Source organism: Arvicola amphibius, chromosome 10, assembly GCF_903992535.2.
Source record: "Arvicola amphibius chromosome 10, mArvAmp1.2, whole genome shotgun sequence".
Taxonomy (NCBI): domain Eukaryota; kingdom Metazoa; phylum Chordata; class Mammalia; order Rodentia; family Cricetidae; genus Arvicola; species Arvicola amphibius.
In genome coordinates, this window is record NC_052056.1 from 101113347 (window position 1) to 101135988 (window position 22642).

Below are 22642 nucleotides of genomic sequence, written 5' to 3' on the forward strand. Positions count from 1 at the left end.
GAGCAGATAGGCATTAAAAACTTGGGTTAATCCCAGTACTTGGAGGCAAAGGCAGGGGGATCTCTGTGAGTTCAAGGCCAGCCTGATCTACAGAGCGAGTTCCTGGACAGCCAGGGTTACACAGAGAAATTCAGTTTTGAAAAACAAACAAACAAAGCAACAAAGAGGGGGTGTCTAGTGGGTGGAACACTTGCCTAACACGCATGAAGCCTGACTTTCATCCCCATCACCCACTTTGAACATAAAACTTAAAAAAACAACAGAACAGTTTACTTTTCAATTGCATCATCAAGGAAAAGTCTGGAGGCCTGGAGAGGGAGCTCAGCTGCAGCGCCTGCCCTTGCTAGCTTGCTCAAAGTCCTGGGTTTGATGCCCAGCACCACACAAACTCAGAAAACTGGGTGTAGTGGTACACCCCTATGTTCCCAGTTTAGTGGAGGCAAGACAATGGGGAGTTTGAGGTCAGTTTTATCTATACGGTGCAGTGGAGACAACCGGGCAATCCTGAAATCTTTTCACAAAACAGGCCACAGCTCTGTGTGGTGGCAAAGGCCTTGAATCCCAACACCCCAGAGACAGAAGCAGACAGGTGTCGGGGTTTGAGGCCAGCCACACTAGTCAGGTCAGTCCCTGCACAGCAGTTAAGCATGCTTCAAATAATCTCCAGGTGCTGAGTTAATAGAGGAATTTATTCCTTTTACTGGAGAGGCCCTCTCGGTTACTTCCATGGCATTCCTACCGCTCTTGCGCCAGTGCGCATGGCTCGTAGGGTAAGACTGATGACCGTTATCTGCTCGGGCAGTGTGCAGAGGACCTTCCAACTCTATGAAAGCTAGCCTGTTGGGGAGCATTTTCAGGGGTCTGACTTTTGTATAGGCTGCATTTGTTTAACTCTGTGAAGCTGTGTTATTGTGCCTGTCTAAAACACCTGAGGGTTCTAATAAAGAGAAATAGCGAGGCAGGAGAAAGGACAGGTGCAGCTAGTAGGCAGAGAGGATAAATAGAAGGAGAACTCTGGGAGGAGGGAGAACGAGGAGCAAGAGAACAAGGAGAGGAGGACATCAGGGGCCAGCTACTCTGCTACACAGCAAGCCATGGAGAAAGAAGTAAAGAAAGGTATACGGAAATAGAGAAATATAAAAGCCCAGAGGCAAAAGGTAGTCGGAATAATACAAATTAAGAAAACCTAGCCAGGCTGGGTGGTGGTGGCACACGCCTTTAATCCCAGCACTTAGGAGACACTCGGGAGACAGAGGCAAGGCAATCTCTGATAGTTTGAGCCTGGTCTACAAGAGCTAGTTCCAGGACATGCTCCAAAGCTACAGAGAAACCCTGTCTTGAAAAAAAAAAACAAAAAAGAAAAGGAAGGAAGGAAGGAAGGAAGGAAGGAAGGAAGGAAGGAAGGAAGGAAAGAAGAAAAGCTGGCCAGAAACAAGTAAAGCTAAGGTTGGGAATTCTTAACTAAGAATGTGTTAGCCCCAGTGTGTGATTAATTTGGGATTTGGGTGGTGTCCCCCTTGAAAATAGTACAAAGAACTTCACACAATAGCCAGTAGGGATGAAACTTCCAGGCAGTACCACAGCTTGACTCCTTCATATTCTATGACTTGAATACATGGTATCTTCAGCCAAGAGGCATTATTACCATCAAGTTCTGGAGGGCAACCATTGGCAGTAGCCTGGCATGTTGGGGGCCTCTGGACCTCACTGCCCAACTCTGAAAGCGGTGACTCATTCCCACACTGGACTCTTTATCTGTATGTCTGTGCAGTCTAGTGGGTCTTTGTTGCCCCACTAGAGGGTAACACCATTTAGCTCCGTGTGTATCTGTCTAATGTGGGAGCTCCTACAGTAGTGAGTTCCCAGACGGCTTTTTCTAAAACCTTTATAATACTCAGCCCTCCCATGTTCCCTCCTCTACCCTGAAATCTCCCCCATTCCATTTAACCCTTCCTGCTCCATTATCCCCCTTACCTCTTTATACTACTGCGCTTGATCTCCTCTCCCATCCAAGCCCCCGCTCATGGCCCCTTACTAAGTTCCTGATTTCCGTGGGTATTCCAAATGAAACACACACGTCAAAAGAATCAAAGAGAACATCTATAAATGAGAAAAAAGATGTGTGATGTTTGTCTTTGGAGTCTGGGCAACTTAGAATGTTTATTGCCAGCCAGGTGGTGGTGGCGCATGCCTTTAGTCCCAACAATCAGGGAGGCAGGAGCAGGCAGTTCCAGGACAGCCAGAGCTGTTACACAGAGAAACCCTGTCTCAAAGAAAAAGAAAAAATTTCCAGCTCCATTAATTTTTACCTGTGAATTTCATCATTTTTTTTCTTTCCTTTTTTTCTTTCTTTTGTTTTTTCAAGACAGGGTTTTTCTTTGTAGCTTTGGAGCCTGTCCTGGAACTAGCTCTTGTAGATCAGGCTGGTCTCGAACTCACAGAGATCCGCCTGCCTCTGCCTCCCGAGTGCTGGGATTAAAGGCGTGCGCCACCGCCGCCCAGCCATTTTTGCTTTTCTTAACAGTTGAATAATATCCATTGTGTAAACATACCACATTTTCATTGTCCATTCATTAGCTGATAGGCATGTGGGCAGTTTCCATTTCCCACCTATTAGGAACAGAGCAGCAATGGACATAGATGGGTAGGGATCTCCATAGTAAGAGAGTCCTTTGGGAATATGCCCAAGGGTGATAGAACTGAGTCACGTAGCTGATCTGTTTCTAGCCCTTTGAGAACATCCACACTGATTTCCACCGCAGTTGTACAAATGCATTCCCACCAGTCCCGAATAGGAATCCCCCTTTCCCTACATCCATGCTAGCATTTTGTTGTGGTTGTTTGGTTGTTTATTTATTTTGGTTTTTTGACACAGGGTTTCTCTTTGTTGTAGCTTTAGAGCCTGTTCTGAAACTCCCTCTGTAGACGAGGCTAGCCTTGAACTCACAGAGATGCACCTGTCTCTGCCTCCCAAGTGCTGGGATTAAAGGTGTGCACCACCACTGCCTAGCTGTGTTTTTGTTTTTTAATCTTAGCCATTCTGACTGGGAGTAAGATGAAATCTCAAATTTTTTAATTTGCATTTCCCTGATGGTTAAAGATGTTGAACTTTTTTTTCTTTCTTTTTTCTTCTGGAACTATCTCTTTATTTTGGTTTTTTGACACAGGGTTTTTCTTTGTAGCTTTAGAGCCTGTTCTGAAACTCCCTCTGTAGTTTGAACTCATAGAGATCCTCCTGTCTCTGCCTCCCGAGTGCTGGGATTAAAGGTGAGTACCACCACTGCCCAGTGGATGTTGAATTTTAAAAAAAAAATGTGTCTCAGCTGTTTTTGTTTCCTCTTTTAGGAACTCTGTTTAGTTCCATGCCCCATTAGGGCCAGGGGTTGCTGCTTTTTTTTTATACAGGGTTTCTCTATGTATCGTGGCTGTCCTGGAATTTACTCTGTAGACCAGGCTGGCCTCCAACTCATAGATCGGCCTACCTCTGCTTCCTGAGTGCTGGGATTAAAGGTGTGCATCACCTTGCCCGACTCCATGTTCCATTTTTTAATGGGTTATTTTCTTGATGTTTAGTTTTTTTTTTCAGCTCTTTGCATATTCTAGATAGTAACCCTCTGACAGATGTATAGCTTCTAAAGATTTGTCCTCATTCTATAGTCTTCTTCCCTTAAACAATGATGTCCTGTGCCATAAAGAACTTTGTTAGTCTCCTGAGGTTAATTGTTGGTCTTAATGCCTGGGTTACTGGGGTCCTGTTCAGAAAGTCTTTCCTTGTGTCAATAATATTGATTGGATTTAAGGGCTGCTCCACAAAATAAAACCCATACCCAGAACCATTATCAGGGTCAAACCCGTGGGCAGGCAAGTCATAAGGCCTAGGGGAAGACCACCACCCTTCTTCTAAATGAACATGGTATCAAACCGATTGCCTAGTGCCTTCCCGTTACATCCATAGATTAGCGCATATGAGAAGTTACTATCGCTGAAGATGGTGACTAACACAGAGACCCACCACTGACCGACTGTAGAGAATGAGACTGGAGACTGGAGTGCCCAGCCCTAAATGAGACATATTTCCCACATCCCTCCTCCCAAGGCTCAGGGACCATTGCAGAAGAAGACTCAAAAACACTGTAGGAGCCAGGGGCGAGGGACGACCACAAGAAAACAGCAGGACCCAGCGCATGGGAACTCGGAGCAGTTGCAGCACCATGTACAGACATGACACGCACAGATCAAGTCAGAGTCACGGGAGAGATCGGCATGAAGCCCCATCCCTTGCTGAAAAGCAATTGGCAACTGATGGCTGCTGGCAACAGGGGAGTTGGTTTTCTTCAAGGATGTGGTCCTTGGAAAGCAGACACGGGGCGGCACCTGCGAGCTCAGCTATTTCATCTCCAGCATATGATCGGCTAGTTCCTTCTATCTAAAGAACAAAACGAACACCATGAAGGCAAGATAAGAAAGAGGAACCCTGCCGGCTGGACAGGTGGCTCGTGGTTAAGAGCACTTGCTGCTCTTCCCCGAACTGTTGTCAGGAGGTTCACAAAGGCCTGTAACCCCAGTTCCCGGGGACCTAATCCCTTCTCATCTTCATGGGGTACCCACACACATGTGACATATACTTACACAGACATATACACATACATACAAAAGAAAAAAATATTTTTAAAAGAGAGAAAATGGAACTCAACCAAAGAGAGAATACTGAAGACTCTTAATCTAGGGTAGCCTGAGATTTAATGTATGCTTTCAGCTTCACAGACATAAATTCATCCAAAGCCAAAGTATATGACATATAAAATAACACAAAGATAATGATGATCAGAAAACCAAAGCTTCAAGTTTATAAATTAAAAAAAAAGGATATGGTCCTTGATAGGGTGACCACATTCCAGTGGAAGTCCAAATATATAGGCAACACAAAACGAACTTGATGGGTTTAAAAAAGAAAGCCAGGCGGTAGAGGCGCACGCCTTTGATCCCAGCACTCAGGTGGATCTCTGTGAGCTGGAGGTCAGCATGGTCTACAGAATGAGTTCCAGGACAGGCTCCAAAGCTACAGAGAAACCCTGTTTTGAAACCCCCTCCCAAAAAAAGGAAGGAAGGAAAGAAAAAATGAGAAAGGAAGGAAAAGAGAGAACGAGGAAGGAAGGAAGGAAGGAAGAGAGAAAGGAAGGCATACAGACACCAAGTTAGGTGACTCTCACCACCCAGATCTACAATCTGGGTAGTAAGGTTGACTATGATCAGAACGTATTATAGGAAACTCTAAATTTCTAAAACAAACAGCCAGGCAAGGTAGTACGTTTAATTCCCACTTAGGAAGCAGAGGCAGAGGCTGGTGAATCTCTATAAATTGAAGGTAAACCTGGTCTACAAGGTTGAGTTCCAGGCCAGTCAAGGTCTCCAAAGGCCAAAACAAAAGAATGTTTTTGTTTTGATTTTAGAGACGGTTTCTCTATGGCTTTGGAGCCTGTCCTGGAACTAGCTCTTGTAGACCAGGCTGGCCTCAAACTCACAGAGATCCGCCTGCCTCTGCCTTCCGAGGGTTAAACACCAAGGTAGACTCAAGATAAAAGTCCAAGCCGGGCAGTGTTGGCGCACGCTTTTAGTCCTAGCACTCGGGAGGCAGAGGCATGAGGATCTCTGTGAGTTCAAGGCCACCCTGGTCTACAAAAGCTAATTCTAGGACAGCTAGGAGCTGTTACACAGAGAAAACTTGTCTCAAAAAACAAAACACCAAAAAAAAAGTCCACCTGAGCTACAGAGTTCAAAGCCAATCTAGGACACATATAGGACCCTATCTCGGATGGTTGGAGGGAGGGCGGGCTTGTGCCATCTTTTTCTCAACAACTGTCCTTGTCCCTGGGGCTGTACTAACTTCCCTCTATCCTCAAGAACAGCCTAGAGTTTGGGAGTCAACAGCTTCTTGCCTACAGGTTCAGTTTTAAGTGTCCAGAGACCCAGAGACCCCCGCCACCTGCTGTTCATTCTTTCTGCCTTCTTGTCTTCTCACCCAAACTCATGCTGAACAAAAAAGCTTTGCTCTTCTCCAGGACCTTTGCCAACACGGGCGTTTCCATCTTCTTGGGGGAAGGGCGCGGAGGGAAGAGGAGAGAGGAAGGGGAAGAGGGAGGGAGGGAAGATGCTTCCCGTAAACTGTTTGCATGAATTAGTATATTTAAAGTAGAATCCTGTCCCAAGGATCATGACTGCACACGCCTTGGAGAAATCGTTTCCAGTCTCAGATCTAACATCTGGCAAATAGTTTACAGTTCTCGCTTTTCAAATCTGTAAAACGGAGATGCTCTACGCCCAAGACGATGCTCACAGGCCCCCAGAAAAATGACCTGCGTACCAGGACCAACGAGGTAACCTCGCGTTTGCAGAGGGCAAGGACCAGCCCACTCTCGGCCACGCGCAAGCGCGCCCGCCGGCGCCTCTTCAAGCATGCGCTAGCGACCGGAAACCCCCTCCGGAGCCTGCGGCGAAGAGGCGGGGCCTACGCAGCGGGCCTGCGCCACACGCCTGCGTGCGTCGCGAGGGTGGGCGGGGCCGCGCAAGCGCGTAGCCCGTCCCGGCTCTGGAGCATAAACAAGAGTGGGGACGGGATGAGGCGGCGGTTGGTCCCTACTCAGCGAGTGGCGGCGAGCGAGGGCGCAAGCCGGACCGGGCGCAGATCCTGAGTGGAACACGCTCCCGCGGGCCGCCCGAGTTGCGCCGCGCGCGCTCCCGCGAAGGGGGTCCGAGCCCGTCGCGCGCGCGCAGCCATGAACCTGGCGAGCCAGAGCGGAGAGGCCGGCGCTGGCCAGCTGCTGTTCGCCAACTTCAACCAGGATAACACGTAAGGCCGGGCTTGGGCACGGGGCCGGGTCAGAGGTCGGGGCTTGGATCGAGTTGAGGGGTGTCTAAGCGGGGGCCTGAGCCCGCGCGACCGCCTTAGCGCTGCTGCCTCCTGGGCCGGGGGAGGTGATGGAACACGAGGCGTTCCCATCCACCTGTCCTCAGACCTGGCCTTTTGCAGAGTTGGGAAGGAACTGTGCACGCCGGTTTGTGCCGGTCACCCGGAATGGGTTTCTCGGCCGCCCTGGGCATTCATTGCTCACCTCCCTATTTCTCTGCATCTTCTATCGCTTTCACGGGTTTCTCTTTTTCTTTTTTCTTTTCTGCCATTCTTTCTGACAAGTAACTTTGTCTCCTCCAGACAACCAAACCGCAGAAACCCAGACCTTCGAACTAGAGAGACTTTGTCCTTAGAGGGCCTGGGTGCTCCAAGGGGGTGGAAGGTGGGGGTAGTAAGGTGGGCTATTCCTGGGGTAAAAGAGAACCTTCATGCGACCCTCCTGTTTTGCCAGACTGATCTGCCTTAGGTCCCAATGTGGTTCTTCAAGACTGGCTCGTTGGCATACTTGGGAGATGGTTAATAGATGAAGCTTCTGAGGAAGGAAGGATGAGTTATGGGACTGGAAGGGAGAAGAGCCATCTTGGGAAGTGAGTAAGAGGAAGTGATGTCAGAGGAGAAGGAATGGGTCACTTGGCATCACACTAAGTAGTTGGCTGCTGCTTACAGAATAGCATTAGCAAGATAGAGACTGAGGTTTTTGTTTTTCCTCGATTAAAAGTTAAATCGGAGAATGGCAGGCACCTGTATGAAGGAGCAACAGGTGCTCAATTGGACTTTCTCGATATTCTCAAGATCAGGGAGATGTCCTGGTATTTGGAAGGATGTGGCTCACCTGGTTCCGCCACAGACTAGACAGTGAAGTTCAGAAAGGTCTGGCGCCTTTCTGGATCTTAGGGGTGGTTAATGGTGGAATGGGGCTGGCGTAGGCTCCTGTCTCCTGAGTGTTCTCTCCTAGTGTTCTTTCTGTTCTACCACACTGGGTCTTTTCTACCTCCGAAGACCCTGAGTATAGAAGTATAGTGTGGATCTGTAAAAGTTAATGCCACTAGGACACTGGAGAGATGACTCAATGGCTAAAACACTTGTCACACAACCGTGAGGACTAGAGTTGAGATCCCAGCACTCTTGTTGAGAGAAGAGATCCCTGACTCGTTAGATTAGCAGTTGGTAAACTCTGGGGTTCAGGGAGGGACCCTACTTCATTACTTGGATGTAACCTCACAAACGCACATATTCAGATTGCTATATACTGTGTTTTGTATGCAATACACACAAAGCCAGCACCATGAAAGCTATCAGGACCTGTTGCAGTCTGTCTCGTAAATAAGCAGTGCTGTCCAGGTGGGAAGAAAACTGTTCCAGCCAGTAGCACCCAGGGGACCATCAGGACTAAGTTTTTCTGATGGATTTTGGGAAGTCAGAGAGGGGGCTGTGTTTATTCTAAGCCTCCTTTCCCAGAGGCATAGAGTAAAGGGACAGCCCCCACCCCACCCCAACGTTAGGCATGGTCTAGAGGCATTCATTCTCCCTCCAAGCTTCCTCCAGGCACCAGGTACCATTCTGGAAGGTCACTACTCTGAAGATGGTTTCCGAAGGTCATTTAGCCTTGCCTGCCTGCCCCTCTGCCTGCTTTTTGGAGCAGACAGTTGAGAACTGCAGATTGCTGCAGAGGGTGGATGGACAGCGATTCACAGAACCTGTGTGATGTGTTCAAGGGCAACCTAGTTCCCAGTTCTGGGGCTTCTTTGGGAGCATTGTTAGCACCCTAAGAAAATTGGCCAAGGAAAGACATCTGCTTTGGATGCTCTGAAAGGCCTTGGGGCTTCTGGTGCAGGTCTGGGGTGGGGATAGGCTGGGTTCTCCAGGAACTTGGCCTGGTCCTTGTCTTAAGTAAGGCATAACACCTGACAGGTCACTGTGGCCATGGGGCATTCTGCTTCCTGTTTATAGTGGTGACTTGTCCCACTCATCCACATAATCAAGTGTGACCTTTTCCTGGGGAAGGTAATGACAGGGGAGGGCCCCTATGGACTGACTGGGAAGCTGAGGGGCATACCTGCTACACACTCTTATAGTGAAGGGGAAGCCTTCAAATTCAGTAATAGAGGTATCATGTCAAAGTGGCAGCTCCTTCCCTGTATTGTCATAAAACTGCAAAATGATGTTGCAACAGGCTTGACTCATGAGAGGGGAAGATGAGAAAAGAGTACAGGTATATGCTTGAGGAGGTCAAAGGCATGTCAAATCTTTTTTGCTGGAGTTAAGGCATGTGAGCCACCTGTTGTGGGTGGTGGGAATCAGGTCCTTTGAAAGAAAAAAAACACCACTGAGTAATCTCTACAGCCAAGGCGCTGTTGGTGGGGCTGGGTCTTTTGTAGCTCAGGGCCAGAGTGGTGGTGGTGATTGGCCTTGAACTTTAGAGCTTCCTCCTATGTTTACCTCCCCAATTCCGGAGTTCCTAGGTGGGTACCGCCACACCCTTTACATCTTTATTTATTTATTTTTGCTTGGGGTTCTCCGTGACTTTGGAGCCACTCCTGGAACTAACTCTTGTTGACCAAGTTGGCCTTGAATTCACGAAGATCCGTCTGCCTCTGCCTGCCTCCGGAGTGCTGGGATTAAAGGCATGCACTCCCACCACCCTCACCTGGCGACATATTTATTTTTTGAGATAGTTTTTTTTTATTTTTTGGTTTGGTTTTTGAGACAGGGTGTCTCTGTATTATACAGAGACAGCTCTAGCTGTCCTGGAACTAGCTCTTGTAGACCTAGCTGACCTTGAATTCACAAAGAACCGCTTGCTCTGCCTCCTGAGTGCTGGGATTAAAGGTGTACCACCACCACCCAACTTTTTTTTTTTTTTTTCCAAGATTTCACTGTTTAGCTCTGGCTGTCCTGGAACTTGCTTTGACCTTCCTCAAACTCACAGTGATCCACCTTCCTCTCCCTTCGGAGCGCTGCCTGGCCTTTTTTTTTGGGGGGGGGGGGGGTTGGGTTTTTTTCAAGACAGGGTTTCCCTGTAGTTTCTAGAGCCTGTCCTGGAACTAGCTCTTGTAGACCAGGGTGGCCTCGAACTGCCCGGCTATTTTTTGAGATAGTCTCTTTATGCAGCCTCAGTTGGCCTTGAACTGGCGGTCCTCCTGCCTCTCTCAAGTGTAATGTTCATCATATTTTGCAGTTTATATTCCTCTCTGTCAATAAGGATAACGTTGTTTACAACCAGGGCTTGAACTCAGGTTCTTGTATATGCCAGGCAAGTGCTCTACCACTGAGCTACATCCCTAGACTTGTATTAACTTTTTTAAAAGGCACATTTATTTCTAACACTAAATCTCATGTTGTTAAATCTCATGCCTCTTCCATGATTATAATGTCACATTTTATTTTATTTTATTTTATTTTTTTTGAGACAGGGTTTCTCTGTAGCTTTGGAGCCTCTCCTGGAACTAGCTTGTGTAGACCAGGCTGGACTCGAACTCAGAGATCCGCCTGCCTCTGCCTCCTGAGTGCTGGGATTAAAGGTGTGCACCACCATTACCTGGCTTCTGACGTCGCATTTTGGTAGGTTAAGAGAACCTACCAAAGATTGTTGGTGTTTGTAATGAGACATGTTAGACACTTGATAGCCAAGGCCCACAGTTGGCCCGGCAGGTACTCAGCTGCACCTGAGCCTATTCCAGTGTCATTACGTTCTTACCCTGGGAATGTTTTTACGTTCTGTTTCTTCCTGATGAAAGCCACCATCAGTTTAGAAGGCTTTAGGCACTAAAATTCTAGCCCAGATATTTAATAGTCTAATCAGTTTTGTTTATCTAGAACATCAAAAAGATTTTGCCTGCCAGGTGGTGGTGGTGCAGGTCTTTAATCCCAGCACTCAGGAGACAGGCAGGCAGATCTCTGTGAGTTCAAGACCAGGCTGGTACAAAGTGAGTTCCAGTACAGCTAGGACTACACTGAAAAACCTGTCTCGATAAACCAAACACACACACACACACACACACACACACACACACACACACACACACACACAAACTTCCCATGGGGAGCACCACTGAGAATCAACCTCTCTGGACTCCACATATCCACTTTGAGACAGGGTTTCTCTGTGTAGCTGGGATTAAAAGTATGCGCCACCACCGCCCTGCTAAAGATTTATTTATTATGTATATAGTATTCAGGCTGCAAGTCAGAAGAGGGCACCAAATCTCATTACAAGCCACCATGTGGGTGCTGGAAACTCAGGACCTCTGGTAGGGCAGTCAGTACTCTTAACCTCTGAGCCATTTCTCCAGCCCGAGCCACTTCCAGTGCTTATAGGCAAGGACCTCCCTAAGTGAACAGGAAGTGCAAAGGGGTGGTGATGATAGGGTAATCCAGCAGGAAGACTGATAGCTGTCTGTAAGGGTAGGCTTTTGTTTTGTTTTGTTTTGTTATGCTGGAGATTGAACCCAGGCCTCACACGTGCTAACAGCTCCAGAAAATACCTTTGAATTATTATGGTCGGGGCTGGAGAGGTGGCTCAAGCAGTTAAAAGCACCTAGTGCTCTTGCAGAGGACCCAGATTTTTGGTTCCTAGCACCCACATGCTGACTCTCATCAACCACCTGTTACTCCAGTTCCAGGAGATCCAACACCCTCTTCTGGCTCCCAGAGTTCCTGTACACTGTAGTTTACATACATACATTCAGGCAGAAATCATTCACATATAATTCATATATATATATATATATATACATACATACATACATGTATGTATTTATTTCACATTAGGAGACACAAAACCCTGAACCCCAAAGAATTTGCCAAAGCAGACATGTTCACGTCTATCCCAGCACATAGGAAGACTGAGGCAGGGGGATTAGAAGTCCCAGGGCAGCCTTATCTTAGATTCTGTTTCAAACAAATGAGATAAGAATGTGTCCTTTTTCTTTGGGGGTCTGGAAAGGTGGCTCTGTAGTTAGGAGCCCTTGTTATTCTTCCAGAGGACCATGAGCAACCACAGCCCAGAGCTGCCTGTTAACATCACTGCAGCTGCCCCATATGTGTGGCAGGCATTCACATAGATGTACTTCTATAAATACACATCTTTAAAACATATGGGAAAAGAAACAATTTGGTTTTTCTTTTTGTCCTTGGTATTTTGGGTGGGTTTTTTTTTTTTTTTTTTTTTTTTTTTTTTTTTTTTTTTTTTTTTTTTTTTTTTTTTTGCTGTGAGGCAGGGACTCACTGAAGCCCAGGCTAGCTCTGAACTGCTGATACTCCTGCTTCTTCCTCCCAAGTGCCAGGGTGGTTTGAATTTTAAATTCAGTAGAACTAGTTGAGGTAAGAGAGATTAAAATTTTCTTGACATGATGAAACCTTGTTTGTTTGGAAGATATTTTCTTGGACACCAGTTTTCCAGATGTTCTTAGCTGCTGAGACTTTATTTTTAACCTTTCTGGAGAACTGTTTTGTTTCTCTTTTATTTATTTATTTTTAATTTAAGACATGGCTGGCCTGGCACCTGCTGTGTAGATCAGGCTGGACTCTGAGTGCTGGGATTAAAAGTGTGTACCACCTTGGCCATCTTTAACTGCTCACAGTGTATACAGATACCTAGACTTGATTACTTGGTTCAAAGAACTTAGTGTAGTGAAGTATTACAAAGACAAACACCTAGTGGAGAAAGTTTGTAGTCCTTTGTGCTATAAGACAAGCTCATACTCCTGAGATTTTAGCACTGCTCATAGAGCCTTTCTCATCCTCCCTCCTCCCCCCAGTTTGGTGATTTGATGCAGGGCCTCATGCAGCCTAGGCTGCCTTTGGTCTGTAGCCAAGGAGGACCTGAACTTTTCTGATCTTTCAGCCTCTGTCTCCCAGATGCTGGAATTAGAGGCAAATGTTACCTACCATCCCAGCATCTAGGAGTGTGTCCACTTCTCTGGGAGGGCTGGGAACATCAAGTGTTCAGTAGATGAGCTGGTTGTTAAAGTAGCCCCAAGTGTTGTCCTGGGGTACAAATACAAATTGGATGATTCTCCACTCTGCCCAGGCACTTAGACCAGGAATAGCCCCAATGTCTGAACTGTGTCTCCTCAGTCCCTCGTCTCCCCCATCCTCCCTTGCATCGGTGAAGGCTGGCTGTGCTGCTTGCTCTTGCCGCCTTGGTCAGTTGCGTTCTGGAGATAGAATTTTCTGATCAGAAGCCCCTTCATTTGGTGTCACCAAGACACTGTGCTCCAAGCCTTTTAGCCAAGGCTGGGAGTTGGTGAGCATGGCCTGTCAAATATAAGCCATCAAAAGGAATCCATCACTTCTCTGTCTAAGGCAACAAAGGTAGTCTTCCTCTACCAGGGTCTAAATAGGTCCCTCAGTGCGAGTCTTTCCTACTGCAGGTAGCTCTCAGGCACAGGGCAGTGGGTGCGGAGGCAGTCCCGAAATGAGGATGGATACCAAGCCTGGGTTTAAGGGTGGAGAATGCTGTGCGACGTACTGAACTTGAAGGCCCGCAAGCACCAGTCACTGGCTGACAGCTGATTATTCTGCAGTTAGGTCTCCAACTTAGAGCTCTGAGTTTTGTTCATTTATTTTTTTAGTACTTTTCATCTTTCCCCAGGCTTTATTAAGGGGTAACAGACAAACCTAAATATACTTAAGGACTATAGAAGGAACCCTCCTACACATGTATATGGGATGTGTGACCATTGGGCTGGGGAGATAGATAGTTCAGAGGGGAAAGCACGTGCTGTGAAAATGAGGGGGAGTTCAGCTCTGAAGAGCACACATCTGTGAGCCCGGTCTTCTTAAGGTTGGGTAGGGAGGAACCGAGGAATCCTGGACCATCGGAGGCCAGCTAGCCTGGTGTGTGAAGCTGTGAAAGCCCTGTCTCTAGCAAGGTGGGAGGGGAGGGCCAGCACCTCAGGTCATTCCCTGACTCCACTGTGTACCAAGGCTTATGCTTGCTCATTCACCACACACATGCGCACACAAACACGAGCTGTCACCTGACATGCTTGGGTTCTGTGTATGATAACCGTATTGCGTCAGGTCTCAGCACCTTGTTAACCGTCATGGCCATGCCTTATGCTTGACAGACCTCTGGCCTGTAGCATCCTCTACCATGTATCTGATCCAGACCTGTGAGATAACTCGGAACACGCTGGTGATTTCTGGTAGAAACCCGGTTTACTGGGAGGTAAGGTAGGTACTGGTTTATGCATGATTGCTGTCTACGTGCCTTAGCTCTCACTTCTTATTTGGCTTTTTTGCAGGTCCCTAGCGGTTGGTAGTAAGTCTGGATATAAGTTTTTCTCCCTTTCTTCTGTGGATAAGCTGGAACAGATCTATGAATGCAGTAAGTGCTTGCTTTATTTTCCCTTTGTTAAACAAAGTAACTTGTTGAACTGGAATTGGAATGCAGTTCTCTATTCTCGGCACTGGGCGGTTAAAATCCACATAGCCTTGGGCCAGTCCTCTTCCACCCTACACCTCAGGACTGACCTCTGGGTGTCCTCCTGGGTCTCTGCGTATTTGCATATAATGTACATTTAGGGTTTCCCAGCTTTCAGGATCTGGTATCTTACCATACATGGTCTACTGTTCTTCACCATCTCCCTCCTTACTACCCTTTACCTGAGGTTACTATCATAAAGGGGTTCTAGGAAATGGAGCTGTTCCGCCCCCATAGGTTTTCTTTTGTTGTCATTTGGAATCTAAGTGGCCGATGAACTGGGATGGCAGGAAGGCCCCAAGCTGAGGCTTCTGACAAACAGAAATCCTGCCTGGCTGCTATGTGTAGTCAGGATTGGAAGTTGATGACTGCAGAGCACATCACTGGGGCTGGAGATGGCTCAGTGCTCCTCAGCACTTGCTGGAACCCACATGGTAGGTAGTTCACAGCCATCTGCAACTCCAGGGAATCTGACACCCTCTTCTGACATGCGCAGACACTAGGCACATATGTGGTACACAGACATGCAAGTACAGGTAAAATACTCATACACATAAAAGTAAGTACATTTTTAAAAATAAGAATAATTTGTGTGTATGAGTGGTTTGTTTGTGTGGGTGTGGAGGTCAAAGGTGACAAGTGGTCTTTTTCAAATACTCTCTGCACTGCTTTGTTTTGTTTTTCAAGACAGCTGTGCTGTCCTGGAACTTGCTCTGTAGACCAGGCTGGCTTTGAACTCAGATCCACCTCCCTCTGCCTCCTGAATGCTGGGATTAAAGTTTTGTACCACTACTGCCTGGCTATACTGTTTTTTGTTTTGTTGGGTTTTTTTCATCCTTTGTGTTTTTTGTTTGTTTTTGAGGCAGGCTCTGTCACTGAACTTGGAGCCTGTTGGAGGGGCTGGATTGACTGATCAGTGAGTTCCAAGCTCCCTCCTGTCTCTGCCCCACCAGCATACTGTAGTTACAGGCATGAGCTAACACCAGGTTTTTACATCAGTAAAATGTCTGGGGATCTGAATGCAAGTTCTCTTCCTTGCTGCTTTACCACTGGCTATGTCCCCAACCTCTATACACTACTAAAGACAAGTTTTTGTTATATTTTATTTATTTAGTGTGTATAACCTTAAATGCACACATGCATTACCGCACAAGTCTGGAGGTCAGGGAACAACTTAGAGGAGTCTCTTTTCTCTTTCCACTATTTGAGTCCCAGGTCAAACTCAGGTCTGCCAGCAGGCACTTTCACCCACTGTGAAAAAAAGTATATTTAAAAAGGTGGAGGAAGGCCCTACTGAAAAGGTGGCTTGGTAATTTAAAAAAATTACTCTTCTTGCAAAGGGCCTGGTTTTGGTTCCCAGCGCCCATACCAGGAGGCTCGCGTTTGCCTGTAACTCAGCTCCAAGATCTCTAACAGTTCTGTTTTCTGAGGGCAGACATACACAATACACATCTAAAAATATTTTTTACTGCCTTAAAAAAATTGTGGCCATGTGTGGTGGCTCATGCCTTTAAACCCAGCACTCAGGAGGCTGAGGCAGTCAGATACCTGCGTTTAAGGTCAGCCAAGGCTGTATGGCATGGTGGAACCCTGTCTCAAAAAAGGAAAAACAAACAAATGTTGTGTAGTGGGGTGCAGTGTAGAGGCCAGAGCACAACCTGCGGGCATTGGTTCTCTATGCCATGTAAGTCCCAGTGATTGGTACCAAGGCTTGGCAGCAGACATCTTTACCTGTTAAGTTTCTTGCAGGACAACACCCCCCTACACACGCACACACACACTTGTGGGAAACACTTTAAATTGACATGCAACCTGAATTCCTAAGACGCAGCCCCTCTGTCAGAGACCATGGCCAGGGCATCACTCCTCAGTTTTTCTTTTTCACACGTCTCCAGCTTTGCGTCTATCTGCTTATGTGTTTAGTTCTGTGATGTTTGAGCCCTGAGGAGAGTCCTGTATCCACCACCAACCTGCCCCAGAGCAGTGGTTCTCAGCCTTCCTAATGCTGAAGCCCTTTAGTACCACTCCTCATCCTGTGGTGATCCCAACTGTTTTCATTGCTACTTCATATAGCTGTAATTTTGCTACTGTTGTGAATCATAATGTAAACATCGGAGTGTCCCTGTGGTCTGTGATGACCCCTGTGAAATGGTCTCGACCCACAGGTTGAAATCCACTGTCCTGGAAAGCTCCTGAGGGTGAAGTCAGGCCCAGTGGCCCATCTGTAATCCCAAGGTTTGGGAGGGTTGTTGTTTTCTATCAGCCTAGGTGCAGAGTGAGACCTTGTCTAGAAAAAGGCAAAGTAACAATTAACTAATAAAAAAAAACAAAACCCCTTCATGTTTATAAGCCTGTCTTCTTGCTTTTTCCTGCCCTCTGTCTGACACTGGCAGCCACTGATCTTCCTCCAGTTCTTGAGTCTTCCTGAGTGCTGGGCATGTCAGGTTTGAAAGTTGTATCAGGTTGTTTCTGTGGTCACTACAGTGAGCTTCCTGAAACCCAACTGACTAGGAAGAACAGATTTATTTAGATCCCTTTAGGAGATCCAGGGGTGTGACTGCTAGCTGCACAGACACCACAGGCAAGAGGGTGGGAGCAGTGACCACAGCTGAAGATAAGAGGGCTGGGTGTTGCCCTTGTAACAGTTTTTCTTTTGTTTTATTTGGCCTGCAAGCTTATGAGGGCAGGGCATCTGATCCCCGGGACTGAAGTTACTGCTGGTTCTGAGCTGTGCAGTGAGTGCTGGGAATCTAACCCAGGTCCTCGGCAGAGCAGTACTTTTGCGTAGGTTCTGGGGAGTCAAACTGAGGTCCTCACACTGGAGACAAATGCTTTACCCACTGAGCCATCCCCAAAGCCTGATGATTGGCTTTTTGGTCAGCACAATACCCAAGAAGTTAACCCTAGTGTGACAATATGCTTTTTTTATTGTTGTGGATTGAGCAGTAGTTTAGTTTTAACTGTGAGCTCATGGACAGACACGGTTATAGTCTAGATCTGGACCATGACGAGTAAAGCAACTGTGCACACCCATGGGTGGCTTTCTGTCGGTATGAATTTTCATTTCTTGGAGGTGAGTGCCCAAGAGTACAGTTGTTTTTTGGCAACTGCATGTGTAGTTTTTTTTTTTTTTTAACTAATTTAATAAATAGGTGGGGTGGGTGTACCTGTGATCCTGAGGCTTAGGGGGTGGGGCAGAGTGATCAGGAGTACAAGCTCATGCTCAGCTAGAGAGTGAATTTGAGCACAGACTGGATTCCATCTGCAGCAACAAAGCAGACCAGAGATGGCCACACTCCCTCGGTGTCTAGCCCTCATTCACCAGCAATGTGAGAAGCTCCGCATGCTTGATTGCACTGCATACCTTTCCCCTTGACTCTTCTTATGGTGCGGTATTGTCCCATGCTTTTAGTTTTTATGTTTCCTTTGGGTTGTGGTGTTGAACGCCTTTTTGGTTTTGCCATAGGGGTTGGTCTGTTTTTAGACAGAATCTGTGTCCTAGAACTGATTCTCCGAGAATTCTGTGTTGATCAAACTGGCCTCAAACTCACAGATCTGCCTGCCTCTGCTTCCTAGTGCCTGGATTAAAAGTGTGTCCACCAAAGCCGGCTTTGCTTTTGTGTTTTGAGATTGGCTAGCCTCAGCTCTCCTATCCTCTAAGGGCTGAGGTTACAGCTCAGTGTCAATCATTTTTACCCTCAGATTTTGCCCACTCTTTTGTTTAAAGCCAGTCTCCGGTAGTTCAGGGTGGCCTCAAACTTACTATGAAGTCAAGATTGGCCCTAAATTGCCTATTCTACCTTGAAGTGATGCTCAGACTTTAAGACTATCCTGGTTGCTGAAGAGGAGTGACAGGTGCCGAGAAGTGACAAGCATGAGGCTGGGAACTCTAATGAACAATTGGTGGCTCCCTAGCCCTGGCCTCAGGTGAGGGCGACACTGAAGCTTCCTTCTTAGAATTCCAGAGTCCTGCCCACTAGGAGAGTAGAGGGCCCCATTCCTGCTCAGTGTCATCTTGCAGGTGCCCTTGACTCCAGGATGCAGTGTGTCTGGTTTCAGTGTCACCTTGGTTGTTACTGTCTCAAAAGTGATCGCCCTCTAGGAGAGTGGTACCAGGGTTCCTTCCCTGGTCCTGATCCCTGTGTCCTGCTGCCTTATCTGTCCTCATGTTCACCTCCTGGTCCCCCAGTGTCCTCTGCCTCAGAGATGGTGACTAAAGCAGACGTCACCCAGTGATTACTGATGTCGGGCATCCTCCTCAGGGAAAGGATCCCTTGGTCTTTACCGATGGCTACCCTGTGATCAAGTCTAGTGAGCAGAGTGCCTTGCCTGCACTGTCCGATTGTGGCGTCACTGTCAGCAGCTGTGCGGGAGACGCTGCAGAGAAGGACTGTCGGTACCTAGTCCTCATCGGCCTCTGCCGCAACTTCCTGACTGGCTTTTGGAGGGAACAGAGTGTGATGTCTTGATAATTAATACCTTGTAAGTGTGGAAGGTAGTGTGCCAGCTTGTGTGTCCCCTTAGTGAACTTTGGTTCTTAAAAATAGATGCTGAAGCAGGAAAGAACATTCCAGTTCATACTTTCTAGTTTGTGACTTTTATGGTTGTGTGTTCGATCATGTGTATGCCTGGGCAGGTGTGGGACATCAGAAGAGTGTCTTGGGGTCTGTTCAGTCCTTCCACTTTTGTGTGATCTGTGAAGCTTGAACTCCGGTCTCCAGGTGCAGCAAGCACCTTTACCCGCTGAGCCATCTGGCCAGCTCCATTTAGTTAACTCTTCCACCCAGAAAGCGCAGTGCTGCCCCCTCCTCTCTCTCAGAGGAGATGACGACTCCTGGGAAAACCGGTTCCCCTCTGAGTCGGTGTCAAGGTTATCTATCTAGTACTCTTCTGCAAGTAGTGAAGAATCTTACTTTTTTATGGCTCCAATTCGAGGTCTTATACACTTGTAAATCCTATCAGTCCATCATAAAATCAAATCTTTGCAATCAGCCCCTGCTGTTTATCAAAAGAATGAGCCAAGGCGGTCCTTGGGAACAAGGGGAACAAGACCAACCACTGCTTGTTTCTTTAAAGCAAACAAAAAGTAAAAGCTTTGCCCAGCAGCATTGTTGGATCTTTATTGACAGTGCTGTTGTGACTTCAGAGTTTTCACTTATTTTCATATTTGAGACAGGGTCTTAATAGGTAGCCAAGACTGGCTTGGAATTCTGAACCTCCAGCTTTAGATTCCTGGATGCTAGGATTACTGGTGTATGCTATCATACCTGTGCTCCATTATTTCAAACTCAGTCTCTTCCCCTCTCCCCCCTGCAGGTAAACCAGGCTGGCCTCAAACTCACTGTGTTGTTGGGTTGACCTTGAACATCTGATCTTCCTGTCTTTCAAGTCTTAGCGATTAAAGGCAGGCACCACTGCTCTGGTTTTGATGCAGATGTGGGGATGGAACCCACCAGGGCTTCTGTATACTAGGCAACAGCAACACTGCAACAGCAGTGTCCACTATTAAGTCAAATACATAAAAGATCTTTGTAAAATGTCAGAGTTTAGAAGTGAGTTTCTCCAGATGCCTCAAGGGGCAGAAGCATGTGAGCGGGGACAGCTCCCTCACAAAACGTGCATGTCTGAAAGTCCAGGAAGTGAGCCCATCTGTAGCTCAGTGGTGACTGGAACCTTGGTGGCTGTGGGAGCCTTCCCTAGACAGAGTACCTTATGGACCATAGTCTATGTCCCCGGGTCTGAGAAATGATGCTTTTCCCAATGATGGCCGTGAGATTTTACGGTAATGGAGTCCCTCGGTCTGCTAGGGGAGCAGCTCTTAGCTGGCATCTCTGGGCGAGCCCCGTGCACAGACAGGCCTGTATGGACATGTGCCCCATCAGTTCTTCAGTGTCCTCGTTCTTCCCATTGAGGGGCACCATCGTTGCCAGCTATCCACTGTGTCACAGATGCGAAACACTTAGCCCACATAATTCCTCTCTCCAGGTAGACTTCTAGGCTTCTAGACAGCCAACCTCAAGGAAGAAAGTAGGCAACATTGTGCCTGAGGCCACCTAGAAGCTGAGCCATTGCCACTTGAGCTCACTGAAGTTTGTATTCAGAGTTTTCTGTGCATCCGCTTGGGTGCACTGGTGTGCCACCGTGGGTCTCCTTGGCCAGCCTGCTGACCACTGCTTCTCAGCAAGGCTGAGCTGTCCTCGATCGAGTGGTCAGGGGCCATACCAAGTGTGCAAGACTCGTGAGTGCCGGTGTGCTGGTTCTGTCAGCACCAAGCTTAGCAAACAACAGTGGGCTGGGAGAGGGCACAGCGAGTAAAGTACCTGCTACATAGGCATGTTCAGACCCCCAGCACCCATGTAAAGGAAGGTATGGCAGTGCCTGTTACTCTAGTGCTAGGAAAAGGAGGACAGGCAGGTAGAGCCACCCTGAGAGCACCAGGTTCAGTGGGAGGCCAGCAGAAAAAGACATCTCAACAATCTTTTGTTTGTCCTGCCCACACTCATATATGCACATGTCTACACAGTCAGCCTTTCTTGATCAGTCAGAGACTGGGGAGCAGGTTCCCCTGCCATTTGCAGAGGACCTTCCCCTTTTCCTGGTGACTAGCCCCTGTGGAAGTCAGATAAAAGATACAGATAGAGTTCGAGACCAGCCTGGTCTACAAGAGCTAGTTCCAGGACAGGCTCTAAAGCTGCAGAGAAACCCTGTCTCGAAAAAAAAAAAAAAAAAAAAAAAAAAAAAAGATACAGATAGAAAGTTGCCCCAAAAAAACTAGCAGTTGTTTGATGTCTTCAGTGGTTTATTTTGTTTTTTTGTGACAGGGTTTCTCTGTAGTTTTGAAGCTGGCCGTAGACCAGGCTGGCCTTGAACTCAGAGATCCTCCTGCCTCTGGGTTGGAAGGCTTGCACCACCACTGCCTGACAGTCTTCAGTATTTTAAGAGACTTCCCACACACGTACTGACGCCCATTGCCTGGGCTTGGAAGACTGGAAAGTCCTGGAGGGAATGCCTATATTTGGGTTCTGTCTTGTGTCCATGGCCTGTTTTCCCTAGGTGGCATGATTTGTAATGAGAGGCTTCAGGTCTTAGTATACCAGTCAAAGTTCATAGGCTGCACTCGGCTACCTAAGGTGGGTTTAGTGTCATTTAAAACAACAGAAACAAGCTCTTTGGAATAGTTTCTGTACCTTTCTGTTTTAAAGTTTAAGGTTGGGTAACTCCTAGTACATTTTCTAAGTTGAGTAGCCTACCACTGTGGAATATTCAAATGTTTTTATCATCTCTTAAAGCCCAAGTCCAGTAGCAGTCACTCCCCATTCCCTCTCCGCCCAGCCCAACTCAGTCACTCATCTTCTTTCTGCATCTATAGATTTGCTGTCTGGGCTTTGCAGATAAATGCAACTGAGTGTGGCTGGCTCTCTGATCATGTGGAATGTTTCTACAGCTCTTTCCTGCTCCCCCATGTATCGGGCCTTCCTTTGTAGCATTGTAGCATACTCTCCACCTGTCCTGCATACATCCTCTCGTTCATGCATGGCGTGGGCTGTTTGCATTTCTTGACTGTTGTGGATAGCTCTGTTGTGCACATTGGTGTGCGAGCAGTGGAGTTCCTGCTCATAGAATAGATAAGGGAGTCAGATGACTGACTGAGGAACTTGGCCTTGGCCACTGGTGAATAAAGCTGGTAGGTAACTTCCTGGTGCTAGAAAGGTAGGGCCAACAGATAAACACTGACCCCCATCCTGCCCTTAGCCAAGGTAGCCCCACACAGGGGTGTTTCTGGTTTGGTTTTGGTTTTGTTTGTTTAGCAAATTAATGATATAAGGCAATAATTTGGGAAGTTGATCCTATGTCCCACCCTATTGTGAGGCTAATCACTAGTTCAGCATCTTGGAGAAGGTATTGGACTAAATAAATATAAGGTATGGCTAGTCCCTCTGCAGGGAAAACATCCACAATCTAACAGACTTGGATCCAGGTGGACTCTGTCTCGGGGATGTGCAGTGATTTCCATTGTTGAAGATGGTGTTAGAGATCTTTCTTTTTTGTTGTTGTTGAAGAAACAGGGATTCTCTGTAGTGCTGGCTGTCCTGGACTTCCTCACTCTGTAGACCAGGCTTGCCTTGAATTCACAGAGATCTACCTGCCTATACCTCCCAAGTGCTGAGATTAAAGATGTGTGCCCGCATGCCTAGCCGAGAAATCTTCCTACTCCTAGATGTCTTTTTTTCCCCCACTCTGGCTGGCCTATAATTCAGAGATCCGCTTGCCTCTGCACCGCCTGTACCTGTGCTAGGATAAGGGTG

General features: G+C 47.3%; 1 protein-coding gene across 1 annotated transcript in view; it reads left to right on the forward strand.

Moving 5' to 3' along the window:
• Nucleotides 1-6562: 6562 nt before the first annotated feature.
• Nucleotides 6563-22642, forward strand: part of Wipi2 (WD repeat domain, phosphoinositide interacting 2) — a 35061-nt gene continuing 18981 nt past the window's right edge. The window contains exons 1-2 of the mRNA XM_038345568.1: nt 6563-6847; nt 14158-14240. Coding sequence (XP_038201496.1) covers nt 6774-6847; nt 14158-14240 — 157 coding nt within the window. The 5' untranslated portion in view covers nt 6563-6773. The remainder of the gene's footprint in view (nt 6848-14157; nt 14241-22642) is intronic.